The sequence below is a fragment of the Cynocephalus volans genome, chromosome 6 (genome assembly GCF_027409185.1).
Source record: "Cynocephalus volans isolate mCynVol1 chromosome 6, mCynVol1.pri, whole genome shotgun sequence".
Classification (NCBI taxonomy): Eukaryota; Metazoa; Chordata; class Mammalia; order Dermoptera; family Cynocephalidae; genus Cynocephalus; species Cynocephalus volans.
In genome coordinates this window covers 128,095,437-128,115,583 of record NC_084465.1, presented here as the reverse complement: position 1 = coordinate 128,115,583, position 20,147 = coordinate 128,095,437, and the positions used below count along the sequence as shown (strand labels likewise).

The window sequence follows — 20,147 nt, the reverse complement described above, 5'->3', positions numbered from 1 at the left end:
TTATAATTTGTCAAATCAATGAAATATTGCTTTATGGTTTTTATGCTCATAACTATAATTTTGTATCCATGACCCGATGTACAGGTTTAGTAAAAGTTAATTCTGGATTGCAAGAAATTGTTAGCCTATAATGAAAACATCAGTTTAAAACATTCTGTATATGCTTTTCTAAAAGAAAACTTGATATGTTCTATAAACATTTGAATGCATTAAAGAGGGAATGATTCATTGTATTACCAAAGAATATTTTGCTTTTTTCAAGGGTTGATACTGTATTACCAGAGTAAAAAGTGTTAGGAAGTTTATATTTTCTCTTTCAATCCCTACAACTGCCCAATGAAGTAGTTGCCATTAAAAGTGATATATGATCCCACAGTAAGCTAATTTCAGCAAAAAGTAACTCTCCTGTTCTCATTCTGCTGTGGATTGAATGGCCCCCCAGAACACACTGAAGCTTGACCCCCATTGTAACAGTGCTAAGAAATCTGATCATGGTGTTCAAAAGGTGGGGTCTTTAAAAGGTGATTAAATTGTGAGGACTGTGCCCTTGAGAATGGATTGACCCATTCTTGGAGTAATGGGTATGGTTCTGGTGGCTTTATGAGGAGAGTGGGTGAGGAGGTCAGCTCTTGCTCAGCCCATTCTCGCCATGTGACATTCTGTGTCTCTGTAGAGTCACCACTCAGAGGAAGGTCCTCACCAGATGTGTTCCTTGGCCTTTGGACTTCCCAGCCTCCAAACTATAAGAAATATATTTCATTTCTTTATAAATTACCTGGTTACAGGTCTTCTGTTATAAGCAACAGAGATGGAATAATACATGGTCCCAATACTAAACAACATGTAGAATGTTAGGTAGCAAAGACCTTTCTTTTTAAGGGTCTGCATAAATACAGACAATGGTTTTAATGATTATGGTATAAATATTAAATAAATGACATAGATTATTCTGAGTTTCATACCCTGTATTGTTCTTTCAACCTAGTGTCATCATCGTGAGTGGTTTCTGTCGTGTGCTTCCAGCAATTCTTAGATAATGTATTTGTTAAATCCTATTCTTTAGAATGAAATGCTGTTCTTTTTCATTATCATATGAGTATATTTATACAACTAAAAGAATCTTGAAAGGTTGAATTGAAGCTTTTCCTGTAACAATCTGTATATGGCAAGTACTTAGAAGGGTGTGTGTATGTAATTGTTATGACATTCTTCACAAGTTGTATCTTCACCTGGGTTATATTTATTATTAAAAACAGGAATGTTTTTATCTGTATGCTTGCACCCTAACAGGACATAATATGGTCTGTTGCACATAGTAGGAGTTTAGCAATCCTGTTGAATCATTTTATGATCCATCCTTCTGTTTGTAGGAACAATTTAATTGAAACCCTATATGAAAAATCAATGTAGATTCTCCTTTAAAAATCAAAAGAACTCTGTAGTCTCTTCTTAATAGTACGAGTGTGTCCATATATAATTCAAGACCTACTGTTGCCTTCTTTTTCTTTAGCCAAGTTAGTGTTTAAAAAAAAAAAATCCTTTCCTGATAAGTCAAAGGCTGCTGCCTAACATCTTGTTGTAAAGGCCCACTTCTCTTGTGAGGTCAGAGGAGTTTCAATGGATTGAACACTCTTACTTATCTCTTTCTCCTGCAGAGACCCCGTTAGCATGATTTTAGTAAAGCAATGAAAAATACATAGACCAACAACCCAAAGTATTGAAGGGGGACCAGTATAGAAAAGAAATTTCAAAATGTTTTGGCAGCCTGAAAGCTGATCATGGCTTGGTGACTGCAAAACTCTTGTGGGAGCTGTAGCTGGGGACTTTGAATGCCAGGTGGGGAGGGAGTCCTGTGTGGGGCTGAACATCACAGGGTTTAATGGGATGCTCATAGTCAGAATACTTCATGGGCTCTCTTCCCCCTCCTAGACCCCACCCTATTGTACAACCGAGGACTAGGAATGAGATATTTATCCCTCAGGCTGATCTTTGAAGAAATTGGCAGTGTTACCTGGGGAGAACCACAATGCTAGTTTGGAAGTTAGCTTCATAGAAGGGGAGTTATACCCTGATACCTGCTCTGTGAGTCACAAACCTCTGCTCCAGGACCCAGGTCTCCCTTCCAGGTTTTCTGTTGTCTCAAATTTAAGGTTGATGCGTGACCAGGATCCACCAGACACTCCAGGACAGCCTCTGGTGTAAGAGAGAAGGATGGAGATGAAGAAACAACAGAACAACCCGTAATTAGAGAGGACCCAGGGAGTAAAAGGAGAACCTTTAACTGCCATAACGACTGGTTTTGAAAATGGCATCTGTTGAGGGCCGAGCCCGTGGCGCACTTGGGAGAGTGCGGTGCTGGGAGCGCAGCGACGCTCCCTCCACGTGTTCGGATCCTATATAGAAATGGCTGGTGCACTCACTGGCTGAGTACCGGTCACGAAAAAGACAAAAAAAAAAAAAGAAAGAAAATGGCATCTGTTGAGAAGAAAGTTCTAGAAGGAGGGACCCACCAAAGAGCAAGAAAAAACTGTTGCACACTAAGACTGTGACCCACAAAACAAATTCAAATAAGGGTTGACTGTTGCCCAGAAAGAACAACAAAAACCCTCTGCTTGTTTTAAAACTCTAGAATGTAGGGATATGACTGAAACTCCTTTTCTGTTCTCTAGAGTGTGAGAAAGATGTCCTTTCTCTTCATTTTAACAGTTCTCCCTGTGTTAGTCTGTTTCCGTTGCTTATAAAAGAATACCTGAAACTGGGTTAATTATGAAGATATGATGTTTATTTCTTACAATTTTGGAGAGTGGGAAGTCCAAGGTCTGCGGGCACATCGGGTGAAGGCTTTGTTCTTGGTGTTGACTCTACAGCAACACAGGGTGTCACATGGTGAAAATGGGCAGACCAAGAGAGAGCTGACCTGCTCACTCTCCTTATGAATCCATCAAAACCACGCCCATGACAACCCCAGAAACCTTCAGTGGATCAATCCACTCGCGAGGGCCCAGTCCTCACAGTCGAATCCCCTCTTAAAGACTCCACCTTTCAGTTGCCATGATAGGATTTCCCACCCTCTTAACACTGTTACAGTGGAGATTAAGTTTCAAACACATGAACTTTTGGGGAACACATTTGACCCATAGCAGTTCCCATCTCGCAAATGAACAGGAAGGCGTGATGTGGCTTGCCATTTCAGAGGACCTGTCTGTGTGACTGGTAACATGAAAGAATTGAGGAGTGTGGGGTGACATCACTGGACTCTCTACGTTGACATGAGCTTGGTGGGGCTCAAAATCCAACATTTGTGGTGTTTCCCCAAATTCTGAATAAGCAATGATGACCTTCTGCCTTTTATATGGGACTCTTTGTAGCTTTCTCATCCTAGGAAAGCTGTCGCGGGATTTGGCCATCTCTAAGTGTCCTCACAAAAAATGTGCATGTGTTTTCTTCTGAAACTCGAGTCACGATTGCTTCCTTCAGTGCGGTGTGGGCGGTTCCTCCTCAAAGTGGGGCATCAGTGGGATGTACCTGGATTTTACAAAAGGTGGAGTTGAATGTTTGTGTAATATTGTAAGTGCATAGAAACTTGAAAAAATGTTCACGAGATGGTGGTAAAAAGAGCCTGACTTTATGCTTCTCATGGATTTCTATGAGTTTCTCTTTATAAGTTGGGAACATGGGACAGTGATTGTCAAGTTGTGGGTAAACTTTTCTCTACCTGAAATGGCAGATTTTTTTTTTCCTATAATTATATACGTTTACCGCGTACAGATGATGTTATGGTTTATGAATATAATGTGTAATAATTAAGCCAAGCTAGGGAGCATATCTATCAGAATGTAACTGATTGAATATTGTTTAAAGTAAGTCCATGGACTGGGAATTGTAGATTTGTTACACTTTAGTTGTTAATTTATGGCAACATTTATTTTATGATACAGGTTAGCGTATGTTTGAGAATTTAGTGCTTTGAGAACTGAATGTTGACTGAAACAGTTTTTCTTTTAAAATTAGCAAAATTCCTGAGAACTGTTTCCTTTCTAGTTTTTAACCTAAGATGATGTGTGTACTTTTACAGCTTTAGAGATATATTTTCTGTGGAGAGCCATTTATCTAGATATTCTGTGGCACTTAAAGGTCACTTCAAAGTCTTGTGCAGAAACGTAAGAGGGGACTGTTACAGAGTGCTGGAACTTAGGACTCACTCAGAAAGAACCTGTAAGTAGAAAATCGAACTTTCTTCTCATAGTGGATAAAGACATGAATTCTGTTAAGTGCAGGGACAGTTATTGCTTGATTATGATAATTGTTCTTTTGTAATGAGACATGAAGTGCATGCTTACTGGATATTTTAGTTGTATGTGATTTGTCCTAGTCTTGAAACCTTTATTTAGACAATCATTTTCATGTTATCACTGTCGTGACAACAATTTAAATTATGGATTTATCTGTTTGAAAATGCTTTGGAGAATTAGAGATTTTAGTGGAAAGACTCCATGTAAGATTGGTTCCTGAACACTTAGGGGTTTGAGGCTGGCTCAGTCCCTAGTCTTATCTATGAACTTGGGCAAGAGTTACTTAGGAACAACCACCCCATAGGATTGTCAGGAGAATCAAAACAGATAAACGAAAGATCTTTGTAAAGCATAAGGTGAATAAAAATTTTAATCAACTGATCTTTGCTTTTGGTCTCAGTGACCATGTATAAGGGCTAATTTTTAAAAAGGGTGTAGCCTTGAAGATGACTGCTACATTTGCTAATGATGGAAGAGAGCACAGGAACACAGTTTTTGTCTCAAATATGTGTTTTTTCCAAGTGCGTATGTGTGTGTAAAATAAGAAAGGTGGTATTTGATTTGGAAAAAAAAATCTAGTGATAAAAGAGACTGAATGGATGAGTTGTTCTTCTTAGAAGTGGGGCAGGAGTGAGGACATTGCTACTCTAGGTAAAACTCGACTTTCCAACCTTGTTTGCCTGACTGCCTTCTGTGTCGGGTTTTCCCTCTGTGTTCTGATCATCCTTGGGCAGTTGGTGGATATTGACTAGGACACACTGATCGAAGTAGCAGGTTCTGCCAAAACTTGTTGGAAGTTTTAATCTGGAACTTGTGGGACCATGTAATAAATAACTTGTGGGAATGTATAATAAGTTAATACATACTTATAATAGAACAGGAGCTGATATTTATTATGTGCTTAGTGTGTGCTAGGTATGGTTATGTTTATTTATACATACTGCTTCTTTAAGACTTACAGCACCCCTCCTAACAAAATGTTATTAGCACCCTTTTACTGATGAGGAAAGAACCTAAGAGAAATTGAGAAAGTCATTCAAAGTCATGTATTCAGCAGTAGCAGAACCTACCTTGGAGCCTAGATCTGTCCCACACCCTCATGGCCAACTTCGCTTTTGTAGTAACTCCCGTTCCTTTAGGTTTGAGCTTGAAAGGGTTGCATTGAGCCTTTGAAGAACCTAAACAATGCACAAGCCACTTGAGTCTCGGACCTTTTCCAGAGGCTGAGCTGAGTGCTGGATGAATCCCAGGCCACTCACATGCTGCCAGCTGTCCATGTACATGAAGGTCAGAGTCACGGTATAAGTTGCTGGGATTCCAGGACAAATGTTTTGCTCCCATTTTTGCTGACTTTGCAAATCTCTTGCTGTCCTGGGAAGGCTCAGGCCACTCAGGGATGTGGGTGTAAGCCTAGGGGAGCCTTTGCATTTATGTGGCATAGGAGACTTGCCAAGAAGGTACGTTTTTCTTGGGTCTTGGGTTCTAAGCATGTGTAGAATGTTGGCCTCCAGGGTCTGAGTTCTTTTGCAAAAGAAGTCTCAAATGCATTCCTTCATTGTTCACAGTACTCTCCCCCTATTTTGGGACCTGCCACTTTTTCTACTTAGATAACTGCAGCAGCCTCAGTTTCCCTGTTTTTAAACTCTTTTGCTTCCATTCAAACCTTTATACAGTCGCCTGATTCATTTTATGCAGAGATTTCCTGTTTGTCAGACATCTGCGTTGACCTTCTGGGGTGTCTAGAGTTTTATTCCTGTGTGCTCGGACTGTGCCTTAGTCTGGCTGATTATGGTACTTTCTTTCTCCCTTTCTCCCTTTCTCCTTCATTCCATTTCTCTTTGCTTGCAAATCCTTCTTTGTCTGCTTGCTTAAACCTTTTATATCATTCAAGGCCTGGTTTTATTTTAAAACTTCTCTGATTCTGCTAGCCTTCATTGATCTCTGTCTTTTTGGAACCTCCTGAATTGTATGCTTTGTAATATGTTCTATGTTGTTTCTAAGAAGTTTCTAAATAGGTTGTAAGACTTTGGGACCTTAAATTCTGCAATCTCCTTGATGCCAGGTGCGTGGTAGGTATGCAGTCAACTACTTGTTATCTCAGTTTTAGTATTTACTGAAGCCTGGTGCTTAAAATAAAGCAAAAATATTGAAATAACTACATATAGAAAACTGCTGTGATTTTAAGTTTGATACTTTTTTCCTTTGGTGGCTGGCCAGTGTGGGGATCTGAACCCATGACCTTGGTGTTATAAGGCTGTGCTCTAACCATCTGAGCTAGCCAGTCAGCTCTATTTGATACTTCACTTCTGTGTTGATGTGTTTTTTGTCTCCTTTGTCTTTCCAGCAATCAAAGAGAAGTACACAGACTGGACAGAATTTCTCATACGTGATTTGACTGGTTCGCGGACAGCACCTGCCAACCTACTGGAAGGTGTATGTATTGTTGTTATACATCTCTTATGTCTCTGAAGCATCCCAGTTACGTGAGCCCAGACCTAACGAACGGCACCTTTGCATATATCCTTCTGCAGATACACATGTGCACGCAGATATCTCCATCCAAATAGCTTAATTTCCTGTTTTGTCCTGAATTACTTAGGTGACTGACTGGAATGACTTTATATCAGTCTTCCCCTGTGACATAATCGATAAGTGGAAAATTTATATGAATGCATTTTTAAATAATAATCATAGGAAATTTTACTGTTCTATAAGTTTAAGCATCTCTCTCATGTTAGTGAACATAAATAAAATCCTGTGAATAACTGTTTTAGACAGGTAAAAACTAAGTGTATATGTGCACTAATATCTCTTGGAGCACGTTGATAAATGGCTCTGTTAAATATTCTGTTTCAGATACAAATGTAGTAAAGGCAATTTTCAGGTACTGAAGAAAAAATAAGTTTAACCTGAAATCTTGATCACTTATTAGAAAACCATTTTATGATGAAACATTTTAATATTTACATATAAAATAGAACCAGAAGAGAAAGGTTCTGTGTCATAAATAATTATTGAATTACCAAATCGATTTTTTAAGAGTGCCCCTCAAACAGGGAAAACTTAATGAATAATGAGGAATAAGGTGTGGATTTTGACAGTATCATTATTCTGTTAACCTTACTTTCCCTCTTCCCATAAATGATATTGTAACTTCAGAGCACCACTGTCTAATATACAGTTAATGGGTTTTGTTTTGTGAAGATTTTGCTGGATGTATTTGTTATGTATCTTAATAGCAACTATTTTAATTGTTGGGTTAACAAATCAAAATCACGGTGTTCTCTCTTTCAAAGGGACAAATTGTCTTACCATGTTAATTTTTTAAAACATACTTGTCTACAAGGCTGGCTGAACAAACACCCTTTTCATATGCCAACATTTGCTAAGAGGGTTTCTTAGAAGGGGTGGAAACTATATATTGTCTGAATCAATTATTGGGTAGTGTGGAAATCATTTTACATAATAGTCTAATTTAGCTGATCATTAATGTGTGTTAGACATGTCATCTACACATATTCATGCTATGCTCACATAATCAAAGTATGCGAGCATTTAATAGAGTAGTGGCCACGGTAAGGTGAATGTCCATTGAAGAGTCATGGTATGAATTTATAGCCCCTTTTTAGATATATGTGTCTACTGGAAAAGTAGATATTTTGTGACCACGTGTTCTAGCTCCAGGCAAATTTGGGTATAACTCTTCTTAAAAGCATATTAATTTCCAACAAATGCAATTTTATCTGGGAAGGGTGATTTGTTTGGTGAGAACTTAGCACAAACCATTGTTTTCTATTTACTTGTGATTTTTGTTGTTGATACAGAATTGGGTATATGGATGTGTGTGAAGGAGGAAAGGGCAGGGGGTGGTCGCTGGCGGTGCAGAGGATGGGGGGTGGAGGGAGACGCCAGACTATTTGCCAGTAGCTTGGATGATGGTGTGAAAAAATATTATCTTCTACTGTCATCTGTTTCCATGAGAACCTTAAAGTTTAAAATAAGGAGTTTTGCTTCTGTTTAAACAGCCTCTGCGAGGGAAAGGCCCTATAGACCTCATTACAGTTGATTCCTTAATAGAACTTCAGGATTCTCAGAACCCTTTTCAGTACTGGATAGTTAGTGTGATTGAAAATGTTGGAGGAAGATTACGACTTCGCTATGTGGGATTGGAGGACACTGAATCCTATGACCAGTGGTTGTTTTACTTGGATTACAGACTTCGACCAGTTGGTTGGTGTCAAGAGAATAAATACAGAATGGACCCACCTTCAGGTAAGGGTCAAAGCTTTTGCTGCTGTCGAGTATTTTAGATAAAGATGTGATATTTTCCTGGATGTGTCATTGGAAAATTTATTAGCTCGATGGTATCTTTTACATCTGCGTATGTGAATGTTAAGCATCTTAACTTCAATACATTCTATACATGATACATTCTATAGAGAAAAAAACCTCAGTCAGTAGTGTTCTCAAAGGAGAAAGTGATGTTGAAGGCCTTAGGGAGGTTGACCTAGTTCCTTTGGAGTCACTGGTTCAGAAACGAAAGGCACACTAGATAGAGACTTGGGCATATTCTCTACTTTTTTCTTTAGGGATTTCGATACTTTTGCAAGTAGGCTGCAAATTTCTATTCATCTCTCTATCGTCTATCTGTCCATCCATCCATTCATCATATCCCTGTCCATTTTCATATTCATATCCATGTTCATCTGTCCATCTACCCATCCATTTATCCATCTGTCTGTCCATCCGTCTTTTCATCCATAGCCATCCACTTCCATCCATGTTTATTCATCTGTTCATCTATACACCCACTCACCCAACTACCTGTCCACCCATTTACCCCCTCACCCAACCAACCATCCATCCATCCATGTCCATTCACATCCACCCACTCACCTATCCACCCATCCACCCACTCACCCATCCACCCACTCAACCAACCACCCATCCATCCATCCATCTGTGTCCATTCACATCCATCCACCCGTCCACCCACCCACCCATATCCACCCATCCACACTCCCACCCATCCCTCCTTCCTTGCCTCCCTCCCTCCATCCCTCCATCCATATTCACCTATCTGAATACCCAAACCACATGCTTTTCATTATATAATCCATTCTGACCGGGAATAGCACTGAGAAAATCATTATGCTTTACTTCCTGACACATCATTGATTTTAGTTGGCTTCAAATGTGCTATCAAATGACTTTGCACAGGCTTAATTAGAACAGTGCATTATGCTGTCTGACATACTTAACTAGTCAAAAATCTCAGTATTTACAAAATAATCATTCCTGAATGTTTACTATGTGCCAGGTGATTTTACATCTGTTGTGTTTGTTTGATTCCAAAAAAGTGCTACGTGTTTGGTGTGAATTTCATTTCACAGTAGAGAAAATTGAGACTGGGGTTTAGCTATGTGTCCAAGGTCACCCAGCAATAGTTCCATATTCCCAGGCCCCGTCTGTCCCCCCCATCCTCCTGCTTCCCTTGGATTCTTGGGGAATTAAAGATGTCAAGGAAGAAAATACCCATCTTCTTTCAGACATTGCTCATCCTCATTCTGGTCAGTTTTACAGGTATATGAAGTACTTCAAAAAAAGCTCATGGAAGAATAGAATTAAGATAATATGAATCCTTCCACAAACTTTTTGAAGATCCCTTATATTTGGAACTTGGCTGTTTGCTTTATTAAAATCATCAGAGAATTTTCCTCCCATATTACTTGCCAGTGTTAGTTGAGTTCATGAAGGCGAAGAGTTATTTACCTTTTCTGTTCCTGGGGGCTTTAATTGAAAAAACTTCCAGGTTCTTTATCCCATGTGTTTGCATTTGTGTTAAATTTGACAGGCATATAGACTTGTAACATAGTATTTTATTAGTATTATTGTTGTCAAAACTTTGAGAAGCAGCCAAGAAATCCATTTATACCCTGAGTAATTTTGGACTGTGATGACAAATGTGGGGCCTGTCAGCATTGTGAGAAAAGATTTAAGCTTGGGTCTGCCTTGGGATTCATAACCTAGCAGGAAAAATTTACTTTGTGAAGAAAGTTGGGTGTATAAATCTCAGCTTAGTAATCTAATTGCTTTATAAATTCTAGGAGAGACATATACTTGCCAGGGTAAAAATTTATAGCAAAGCAAAGGATTATTAGTAGCTTCTTATGTTCTTTGTAATGGTTCTTTCCTTTGAAACTGGGACTCATACTCACAAGCAAAAAGAATGGGATATGTCCCTGTAGAAACGTAGGAAATGTGTGCTTATGAGCTCTCTCCTTCTTTAGATAATTTGATGTCTTTAGAATACAAAAATATATTGTATTCAGTTGACTTAGAATTTTCTGGACATGAGTTGTCCATTTTACTGAAGAATTTGTGGGGGTCTCTAAAGAATTTGGAAAAGACATTCATCTAGAACGTACTTCCCAATATTTAAATTGTTGGCAAGAAAGGTTATGTACAGGAAGAAGAAAATAGAAGGCGAAAAGACACTTAAAATGTGACTTTTAGTTCCTTGAATACTGTAGTTACAAGATTGTGTTGCCATTTGGTGGAACACCACCCCTGGGAAGACAGGCAATTATTACCCGTGCTTTATACATGGCAGTAGAACTAGACACTTTGGATTTGTGTAAATTAATTTCAAGTTCCAGTGTGACTTATACCATGTACATGGCAGCACCCTTTCCTTAACTGAATTATAGTTGGGAATAGAAGCTCAGACTCGCGTAGAAAGTATTAGGCTAATGTTCCTGTTCCCAAACACTGTTAAATCAATGAAAAGTGTTCATCATTAGCTGATGGTGAGGACTAGAGCTGGAGGGTGGTGTAGATGCCGTGGGTGTATGTCATGACCTCATCCCTCCTCTTAGGACATTCCCCACTGTGCATCCTCCAACATCACCACTATCGTAAAAAATAATCATAACTCTTCCTTTAGTTGTACTTAGTCTTTTTACTTTTTAAAGGGCACAGTATCTTTCAACTGTTCAAGTAGAGATAATAGAAAGTAGCTAGGAAGTTAATCTTCAAAAACTCCAGGAAAAGGGACTGGGTTTTATACTGTCCACCTGTGAGAAACATAGACCTATGGAGCCTTTTCATTTCTGGCCAAATCAGAGAAAATAACATTCTGGTGCTTGGGGTGAGGAGGTGAGGAAATAGTAAAAGAAGCCTCCTCACCCTGTAAAATGGGGATAATTATACATTTACCAGGCTGCTGATGCTGTAATATCATGTGATGGCATTGTCTAGGGATTCAGGGTGTGATCAGAGTAAGACGGTTATACTTTGGTTTTCGAAGAAGTTTAAGTAGGTCATTAAGGTAAGGGGTCATTTAGGAGGCCCCATCTGCTTTTTTGTTTCTGAATGTTTGGAAAGCAAGACTTTTAGATATTCTTGCAGAAACAAGCTTAAACTTTTTGAGGTTTTTTTTTTCTTCTGTATTTCTAGAGTTTTTTTCCCTTCAAAATCCTTCTTTCAGCCTTTTTTCTTGTTTTAGATAGTTCCTGGAGTCAGGAAGTTTCTGAATCTCATTTAAGTGCTTCCTGCCGCCTGAACTGTTTCTTAGTCTAAGAGGGTCGTTGCTTTCTGTATCAGGATGCTGTGTTGTCAGAACAAAGGCTGGGGCTTCAACAACAGGCACTGATTTTCTCACAGTTCTGGAAGATGGAAGTCCAAGATCAGGGTTCCAGGATGGCCAAGGTCTGGTGAGGGCCCTCTTCCTGGTTTACAGACTGCTGCCTTCTCACGGTGTCCTCATGTGGTGGATCGAGAGAGAGCTCTGATGTCTCTTCTTATAAGGACACTAATCTCATCTTGAGGGCTCCACCCACATGGCCTCATCTAACCCTAATCACCTTCCAGAGGCCCCTTCTCTAAAATGCCATCACATTAGGGGTTAGGGCTTCAACATGGGAATTTGGGGGGGATACAAACATTCAGTCCATAACACTTTTCAATGTTTGCTGTCTCTTAACAACCACAGATTAGTCTTTCCTCACTATTGAGGACGTGGTCGAGAAGGGAGGAATGGAGGTTTGGGGGGAGGCATCACAGAAGAAAGGATTACCCCTCAAGGCCTTCGTTTATTTGTGATTATTTTATATGTTCAATTTATGTGTTCCTGCTTCCTGCAGCACTTGTTATGAAGCAGCCCGCCAAACACTTGCACGAAGGGAGGGAAACCCATTTTCTTGTGGGCTTCTGGTTTCTGATGAATCAGGACATGTTTTAATTGACTTCCCCACAAACAAATTGACGTGATGCATTCCATTAAATCACGTGATCATAGTCATTTTAAGGAAATGTTTTATGTTCTTTTAATGGCGCTATTTACTGTCCATAAACTTGCCAGTGTAACCAGAGTGCCTCCGTCCCATGGGATGTGCATGGGGACACTGTGGGTGAGCAGAACTCACAGCCCTCAGCGGAGTCTTGCCTCTTCGGAAGACAAGGCTGCCTTGCAACAGGGTTAGATTCTGTTTTAGGATTTAATATCCTCAGAAAGAAGACATAGAATCTTCAGTGGTAGGACACAGGCAGAAATCACCTGGGACCAGCTTCCTGTTCCATTTGTCTCTAGTGTGGATGGGGTCAGCTTTGTGGGGATGATGTGGTCAGTGAGCCTGTGCCAGTATGTTTGAGGCATGTCAGAGGGCCCTGACACCCCTGCTGAGGTCTGCACGTCACCTTGCTGAGTTCTCTGTAGTTTTGATCCAACCCTGGCCATACTGGAATTTCATTCTTACTGGCCTTAAGTAAATTTTTTTAACGGCTCTTTTACGCTCTTCTCTGTCCCGGGGGCTCCCACCCTCCCACTCAGAGGTTACAGTCAAGGGAAGAACTAGTCTGATTACAGAGCTAGAGAGCCAAGGGCAGGCTGTTTGTCTGTTTGCTTTTTTTTTTTTTTTTTTGCCCTTTGCGTCTTCAGACCCTTTCTTTGGGCTTGGCTTTGGAAATACCAATCGTTTTTCTTGGGTTGGTCCTTTTCTTGCCACACCAGGGTGGAACTCCTTGTCTGCCTCCTTCCAGATGGCTGGAAAAGTCCATTTGTTTACATCTCTCTCCTGACCCCTCTAGGCTGCTGCATTAGTGTCCTCTGGGCTTTGCTCCTAGAATCCTGAACTGTCCCCATTCTTACCTGTGGAGTTCAAAGGAACCATTAGTTTAGTCTCTGCAGAAGTGTTTATTGAGGCCTCACTATGTGTCCCCAAATATGTTAGATACTGCTAAGAAGAATCACATTCTATTTTTGTTCTGACATAGAAATGCCATATTGGAATAAAACAAAAAATACCCCCAGGGATAGAAGAGCATACGTGAAATGCTAGAAAGGATTATAAATACACACAAGTGGCAGATATTTCGTCAGAAATGAGCTGTTGTGTGCCTAACAATATAGCGGGCTGTATGTTGATCACAGGGCTAGTTCTGGTGGCATCTTACACTTCCCATAATGATGTCCCACGAAGATTAAACAAACTGCCAAAACAGAGGGGCTTAAAGCCCAAGGACAGTTCAGAAGCTATACGGATTAAAATATATGGCTCCATGTTAAAAAGCAGACATGCAAGAAATTAAAAGTATAGCCCCAAAGGTTTAATGTTGCCTTTTAACTGTGTTTAAATTCGTATTCATATCTTGGTGTCTGTCTGAAGTAGCCTGGGTTGATATAGTGCAGGTATAAACATATCTACTTTTGGCGAGTGCTTCTGCAAATCCTATTTTGAATAAGGTCTTAAATCTGTAGAGATCAGGCCATAAAATTCCCCTGCAGTATCAGCAATAGGTAAAAACAGTGCTCAACACTTTCTTTTAATTTTGCATTTAGGCTATGTAACCTCTCTCTGTAAATCTCTCTCCCGCCACCACCTGGGGAAAAATACAGGCAACATGTGTGTTAGCAACATTTCAAGTGTAAATATTAAACTTGGTAAATTTTAATTTACTTTTTAATAATTTTCTGACTTACATGGACTATTTTTAGCTTATGAGAGCTTAGAGATTTAGTGAAAAATATGTTGTAATAACTACAAATGCCAGACAAGAGTCATTTGTAGTTTAGAAATGTATCAGATAGTAAGTTCCTCATCAGTGGGTGTTGCTTCCTAGGTGATACATGGAATTTGGGGCATTCGATGACTGAAGGTTTTGCTAATGTGATTATACCATTAAATTACTCACAGAAAGCCAACCAAATGCATGCAAATGTTCCCTGAAGAAGAGCCCTATGACGTTTAGTCTTCATTTCTGGTAGCAGAATCCCAGGTTGCTATTAAATTTCAGAAAATCCCTTTAGCAGGTTAGCTGTTTACGGCAGGCAGGGTGTGAACTCTTAGGGTTACTGAGCGTGGTGAGGTATTAAGAAAGCCTGGGAAGATAAAATTCAAGAAAGAACCACCCAGCAGAACACTGTAGTCCTTAAACCCTTGTGTGGTTTGCTGTTGATACAGAAATCTATCCTTTGAAGATGGCCTCTGAATGGAAATGTGCTCTGGAAAAATCCCTTATTGATGCCACAAAGTTTCCTCTTCCAATGGAAGTATTTAAGGTAAGATGTTGAATCTTAGCAATTCATCTACTCTTTCAAGCATGAACTGTTTAAAAAGTTTTCTGTATCAAATCCTTTTGCACTGTTTGAAAAACTACCTTCTCAGCTAGTTTCCTTTTTAAATGTTTAAAATTTTGTCTGTTCTATTTTGCCATGTTTTTATAATCTTCATAAATACTCATATTATGAGATACTGATTAAAATTTTTTAGGTTTACTGTTTTTCTCCGTAATGTATTACAGAAATCTCATCTTCACCCCCTCACCTCTCACGAAAGAAACAAAAGAAAATATAGCAAATCAAATTTTGCCATTGGTTTAGTAAAAATGATAGAAAATGATGCTTCTCTTGGTGGTTCAGTTTTCTTGATGGTTCAAGAAAGTCGTCCTGACTACCTGCTAGGCACTAGAACTTCCCAGGTGCTCATACCGAGATGAAGGGCTTGTGACACATACCTCAATTGCAAGGGATGGCTGAGTTCTTAACACTTGTAAAACTGTGCTTTAAACTTGTGTGAAATGCAGTATTACATTCTGGGTAAGAATAGTCCAGGTAGGCCAGAGGAGATCATAAACAGATCTTTCTTATTTGCAACTGGAATATGTAGGAAGACTGCTCCACACTGATAGTCTCCTAGGACAGCCCTCGGTGTGGACGTCAGATTTGAACCCATGTCAACTTACTTGTTGGATACGAGGAGTGGATACCTGCAGTGGAGTGGAAGTGTCCTGGGGAGGATGAAATTGAAATGGCATTTGCTACAACGCACGTAGCAAGTGGCTTTGGCTGGGGTGTGGGCTTCTCGGATTTTATTCACACCCCGGGTCCCCACTTAGAATTTTAAGTAATAAAAGCAAATCATCAGCCTTTTTATTCAGCACTTCCCTGTTTGTAAAATTGGACATGTTAAGACTTCTTCTGAAACTTAGCTATATAATTATGTTCTGTCATTTAGCCGAGTGATGATTTTTGCTGTACTTGGGGCCTGCTGTCCTAGATGAACAGTAGTCCTCTGCAGGGAAGACTGGGAGAAGGCAGAATATCTTATCCACACTTATTTTATGAGCTCCTGTTCACCCCCTGTTCCAGCCACATCTGGTGTTCCTAGTTTCCGAGCCTTCCAAAGATTCTGCAGTATTAATTGAGCTGGTTCTCAGCTTTTCTGCTGAAGGCTTGGGATTTGGCTTTGCTGAATGTGTTAAATTAGCTGAATATGGTAAATTAGCTTTCTTAGCTTCCATACCTTTGTTGCTGCTGAGATTGTCTTTTCTTAAAAAAAAAAAAAAAAAAAAAAAAAAAATCTCTTTACCACATTTAAAGTAATGTGGGTTTTTAGTCTGCCAACTCAACCTAGCACTGTTGTTTTTAAAAATCATGTAGTTAGGACTCCAGGGTAAGATAAAGCTGCCACATCCTCCCCAGACGTGCCAAGCCTGGAGGGATCTCACCAAGCTTCCCCTTGCAGTCTCTCGTAGAGCCGTTTCCTCCTCAGCGTTCCAGTTGCTTCCACACTGGCTATTTTTATGTTCTTCAGATGTCCTTTGTGCCTGCTTCAATCTCTCTGTTAAATTCCTACAAATTGTTCAAACTCATATATAAATTCTCTAGAGGAAACCTTCCCTGCACCCCGGCCTCACTCCTGCCCAGATGAGTGTGGGCCTCTGTCAGCATCCTGTTGCATCAGACTTACACTTAACCATTGTGCATTCCTTATGTGATATCCATCTCTTTTACCTAACTTTGAAGCTCCAGTAAGGCAAGGACCATGTCTTTCTTGTTCATTGTTGGAAACATAATTTCTTGACCTTAAAAACTCAATAAATACTCAATAAGTATTTGTCAGATAAATGAACTAACTCTTGAATGGACATAGGTCTTTAACTCATTGAATTTAAAAATTTGGAGCTAATGTAGTTACAGATTAATTGGATATGCAGACTTACTATTTAGAACTATGAATACTACAACTTGAAAGGTATGAACATTAATAATCCTAATGTGTTTCTAAATAAAAGTTAACTAATTAACTAAACATTTATTGAGCAGTTCTTCTTTGCAAAAGGCTATTCTGTGCTGTTGACCTGATTCAAGGGTTTAATAGTTTTATATTTTCAAAAACATAATTACCTTCTCCCCTGACTTTAATTTCTTCCTGTGAGAGTTCAGACTGTTTATTTGATAGAGTACCTCAGAATGGTCATCTCATTCAGTATTTTGTTCCTAACAAAGAACTGCTCTAAGAGTAGATACGAATAACACTTTGCATCCTAGCACAAGGCAAGGCACGTGGGGTGGGCACTTCATAAATAAAAGAGGTTGCATTAAATATTATGTGTTCTTAAAGTTTGTGAGATACTTTCATACATATTTTATTTCAGTTTGGAAGAGAAACAGGCAGTTTTTTAACCATGTTTTGTATGGAGTGAATATTTATACTTTTAATTTTGAGAGTGTGAGAACAACCTCTGTGTTAGTTTCCTAAGGATCTTGTAACAGATTACTGTGGGTTGGGGGACGTAAAACAACAGAGGTTTATTCTCTCATACCTCTGGAGGCTAAGCGTGAAACTCCCGGTGTGAGCAGGACTGCACTCCCTCTGGAGGCTCGGACGGAGGAACAGTCTCATGCGTCTGCTGTAGCTTCTGGAGGTGTCTGGTCTTCATATTCCTTGGCTTGTGGCAGCCTCTCTTCCCTAGATGTCTGTCCAAATTTCCTTCCACTTAGGAGAACACTGGTCACTTAATTAGAACCTGTGCTAATCCAGTGTGACCTCATTTTAATTGAATCTTCAAAGACCCTATTTCCAAATAAGTGGATATGAATTTTTAGGGGAGGCTTTTCACCCCATACAACCACATTCTGTGCGTGTTCAGTAATTTAAGAAATAACCCACTAGTATTCTCTATGGAGTTCCTCTACCTGCGTGGAGGTAATTAAGTTCAGAGAAATTGCACGAGTGTATGATGGGATGAGGATCCAACTATCTTAGTCATGTCATGTATAAAAAAAATGAGGGAGATGTTCTCAAGTTTTTAAACATTTCAGTAAGAATATTACAGGGTCCAAAAATAGAACTTACACACACACACATATATATTTCTTTATTGCTGTTTGATCTTCACTGTTTCTCAGCACAGACTTATTTCTAGTTTCTTTCATTATGGTAAAAGGAATATATGTTTGAATTCAGTAGTAAATTATCTGCGATGCACGTTGTTATGGAAAAGTGCCATAGAGTTTGGCTGTTACGAGACAGAAGTCAAAGCTAAGCACATTTAATAGCCAGAGACGAGCAGTATTTCCAAGCAGTCCTTTTCATTATTTTTACACTTTAGATAAAATGGGTATTTTGATGGAATGAATCTCATTATGCGATGGAGTTTCTCACTCTGGGGGATGTGTTCGCGGATCTGTGTTGTTGTCTGTGTCTGTATATGGGATCTGCTCGAGCTCCTTCACAGTCGTCCTCTTCTGTCTTGAGTACAAACAGAAACGGTGTTTTAATAAAAACCTTTTAATTAGTATTTCTCCTGTTAATTACTCTAGATTGGAGAGAACATTCTGAGTACTTTTGGGATACCATATTGTATTGGGAATTCTAACTTATTTGGAAAATGCAGGTAATCTTCAAAATGTTGGAAGATAAGTAGTTGATGAAATGGGAAAAAAAAAAAAAAAACTAAAGGAGATTTAAAAACCCATCTTACAGAGTGTCTGCGGAAGACCTACCGTGAGTGTGTGCAGGATGGCTGCCGTGTGGTGGGGAGCCCTCGCATCAGGCCCAGGAGGTCCCACCACATGGGGTGATCCACACAAAAATAAAATAAAAACACATTTTATCAAAAAGTAAAGATTTTTTTTTTTTCTTGAAAGCCAGCTCCATTATTTAGAGGCCTTAATGATTCGCCAACACTATCCGTACACGAATTCTAATTTACTCTTGGAAAGTACTAAGTGTATAGAAGGACTGCCCGGCACACCAGCACGACTCATGGATTTTAATTTGGGGCAGGTCTTCCTGCATCACACAGCCGGGTAATGATCAGCTTTCAGAGAAAAAAAATCTGCTTTTTGAGAAACAACTTAAGATCTTAAAAAAAAAAAAAGATGAAACATTTACTCGACACAGTCACTTTTATCTTTTGTGCAGCCTTCGTGAGTCATCGTTTTATCAACTTATGGCACGTCCCATTGTCAACTAACATAAAGACATTATAGGATGAGTTTCTCTCAGAGTTTGTGTCATCAAACAGTGAAGTTATTGCAGGACTAAGTCAGTGTTTTGGTCAATAATGTCTGTTTCAGTTTTTCAGTTCAATAAGTGTCTACTAAGATACCACTAAAGGATTTTGGGGAACTTAGGAAGTTTTGAAAATAGGGCCATTGGAAAATAAGAGTCTGTCTGTAATTAACGTAATTCTTTGTGTGTCTGGCACTCATGAGCCTTCTGTAATATTGTTACTTTCCACTCTCTGCAGGTTTTGTGAATTGTAGTCTCATCTATGACTCCACTTGTGTGCAAATGTTAAGTGATAGAGTTCCACTGACAACTTGTGTATCCATCAAAAACATTTACAAATAAGAAAAAGCAGTTCCCAGTTTTCCAGTTAATGGAAATAAAGTATTTTTTCTTCAGAGGAATACAAAACTAATGCTGTCCAGCTAACTTACTCATGACCACACTTTAGCAAGGGAAGAACCCACTTGAAATGTCACTAAAATCTGTGATCCATTTTTAACCCTTAAAGAAGGGAGATTGAACTTTTTTGTTTTCATTCTTTTAAAAAAAATGTTGAAAATCTTAGTATGTTTGAAATTCCAAATACACTGTATTTAGAGATTTGTAATAGAAGGGAATTGTAAATAAGGACAACTGGGACTAGAGGCCAAAAACCCCAAAGCCTCTCTTTTCCTCTCTCCTCTGTGTTGGAACTCCCACGTCTGCCCCCCAGGCTTGGTAATTCACCAGAAGGACCTACTGGACTCAACAGTTGTTATACTTGTGGTTACAGTTTATTATAGTGAAAAGATAAGCAAAGTTAGCAAATGGGAAAGGAGCATGGGGTAAAGTCCGGAAAACCAGAAGCTTCCAAGGATTTTCTCCTGGAGATAGAGACGTTGCAAGGGACACTCCTAATTTCTTTAGCAGGATGTCATGACAGCCTGTGTGAAATGGTGTTTACCAGGGAGATCCTTGTTAGGGACTCAGTGCTCAGCCTTTTTACTGGGGCTGGTCACGTAGGCACACCTCTCTGGCACATACCAAAATCCCAGGCTCCCAGAAGGAAGGCAGGTGT

General features: G+C 39.4%; 1 protein-coding gene across 1 annotated transcript in view; it reads left to right on the top strand.

The window, feature by feature from the left end:
* Window positions 1–20,147, top strand: part of SFMBT2 (Scm like with four mbt domains 2) — a 197,712-nt gene that overhangs the window by 80,471 nt on the left and 97,094 nt on the right. The window contains exons 4-6 of the mRNA XM_063100723.1: window positions 6,637–6,725; window positions 8,318–8,564; window positions 14,753–14,850. Coding sequence (XP_062956793.1) covers window positions 6,637–6,725; window positions 8,318–8,564; window positions 14,753–14,850 — 434 coding nt within the window. The remainder of the gene's footprint in view (window positions 1–6,636; window positions 6,726–8,317; window positions 8,565–14,752; window positions 14,851–20,147) is intronic.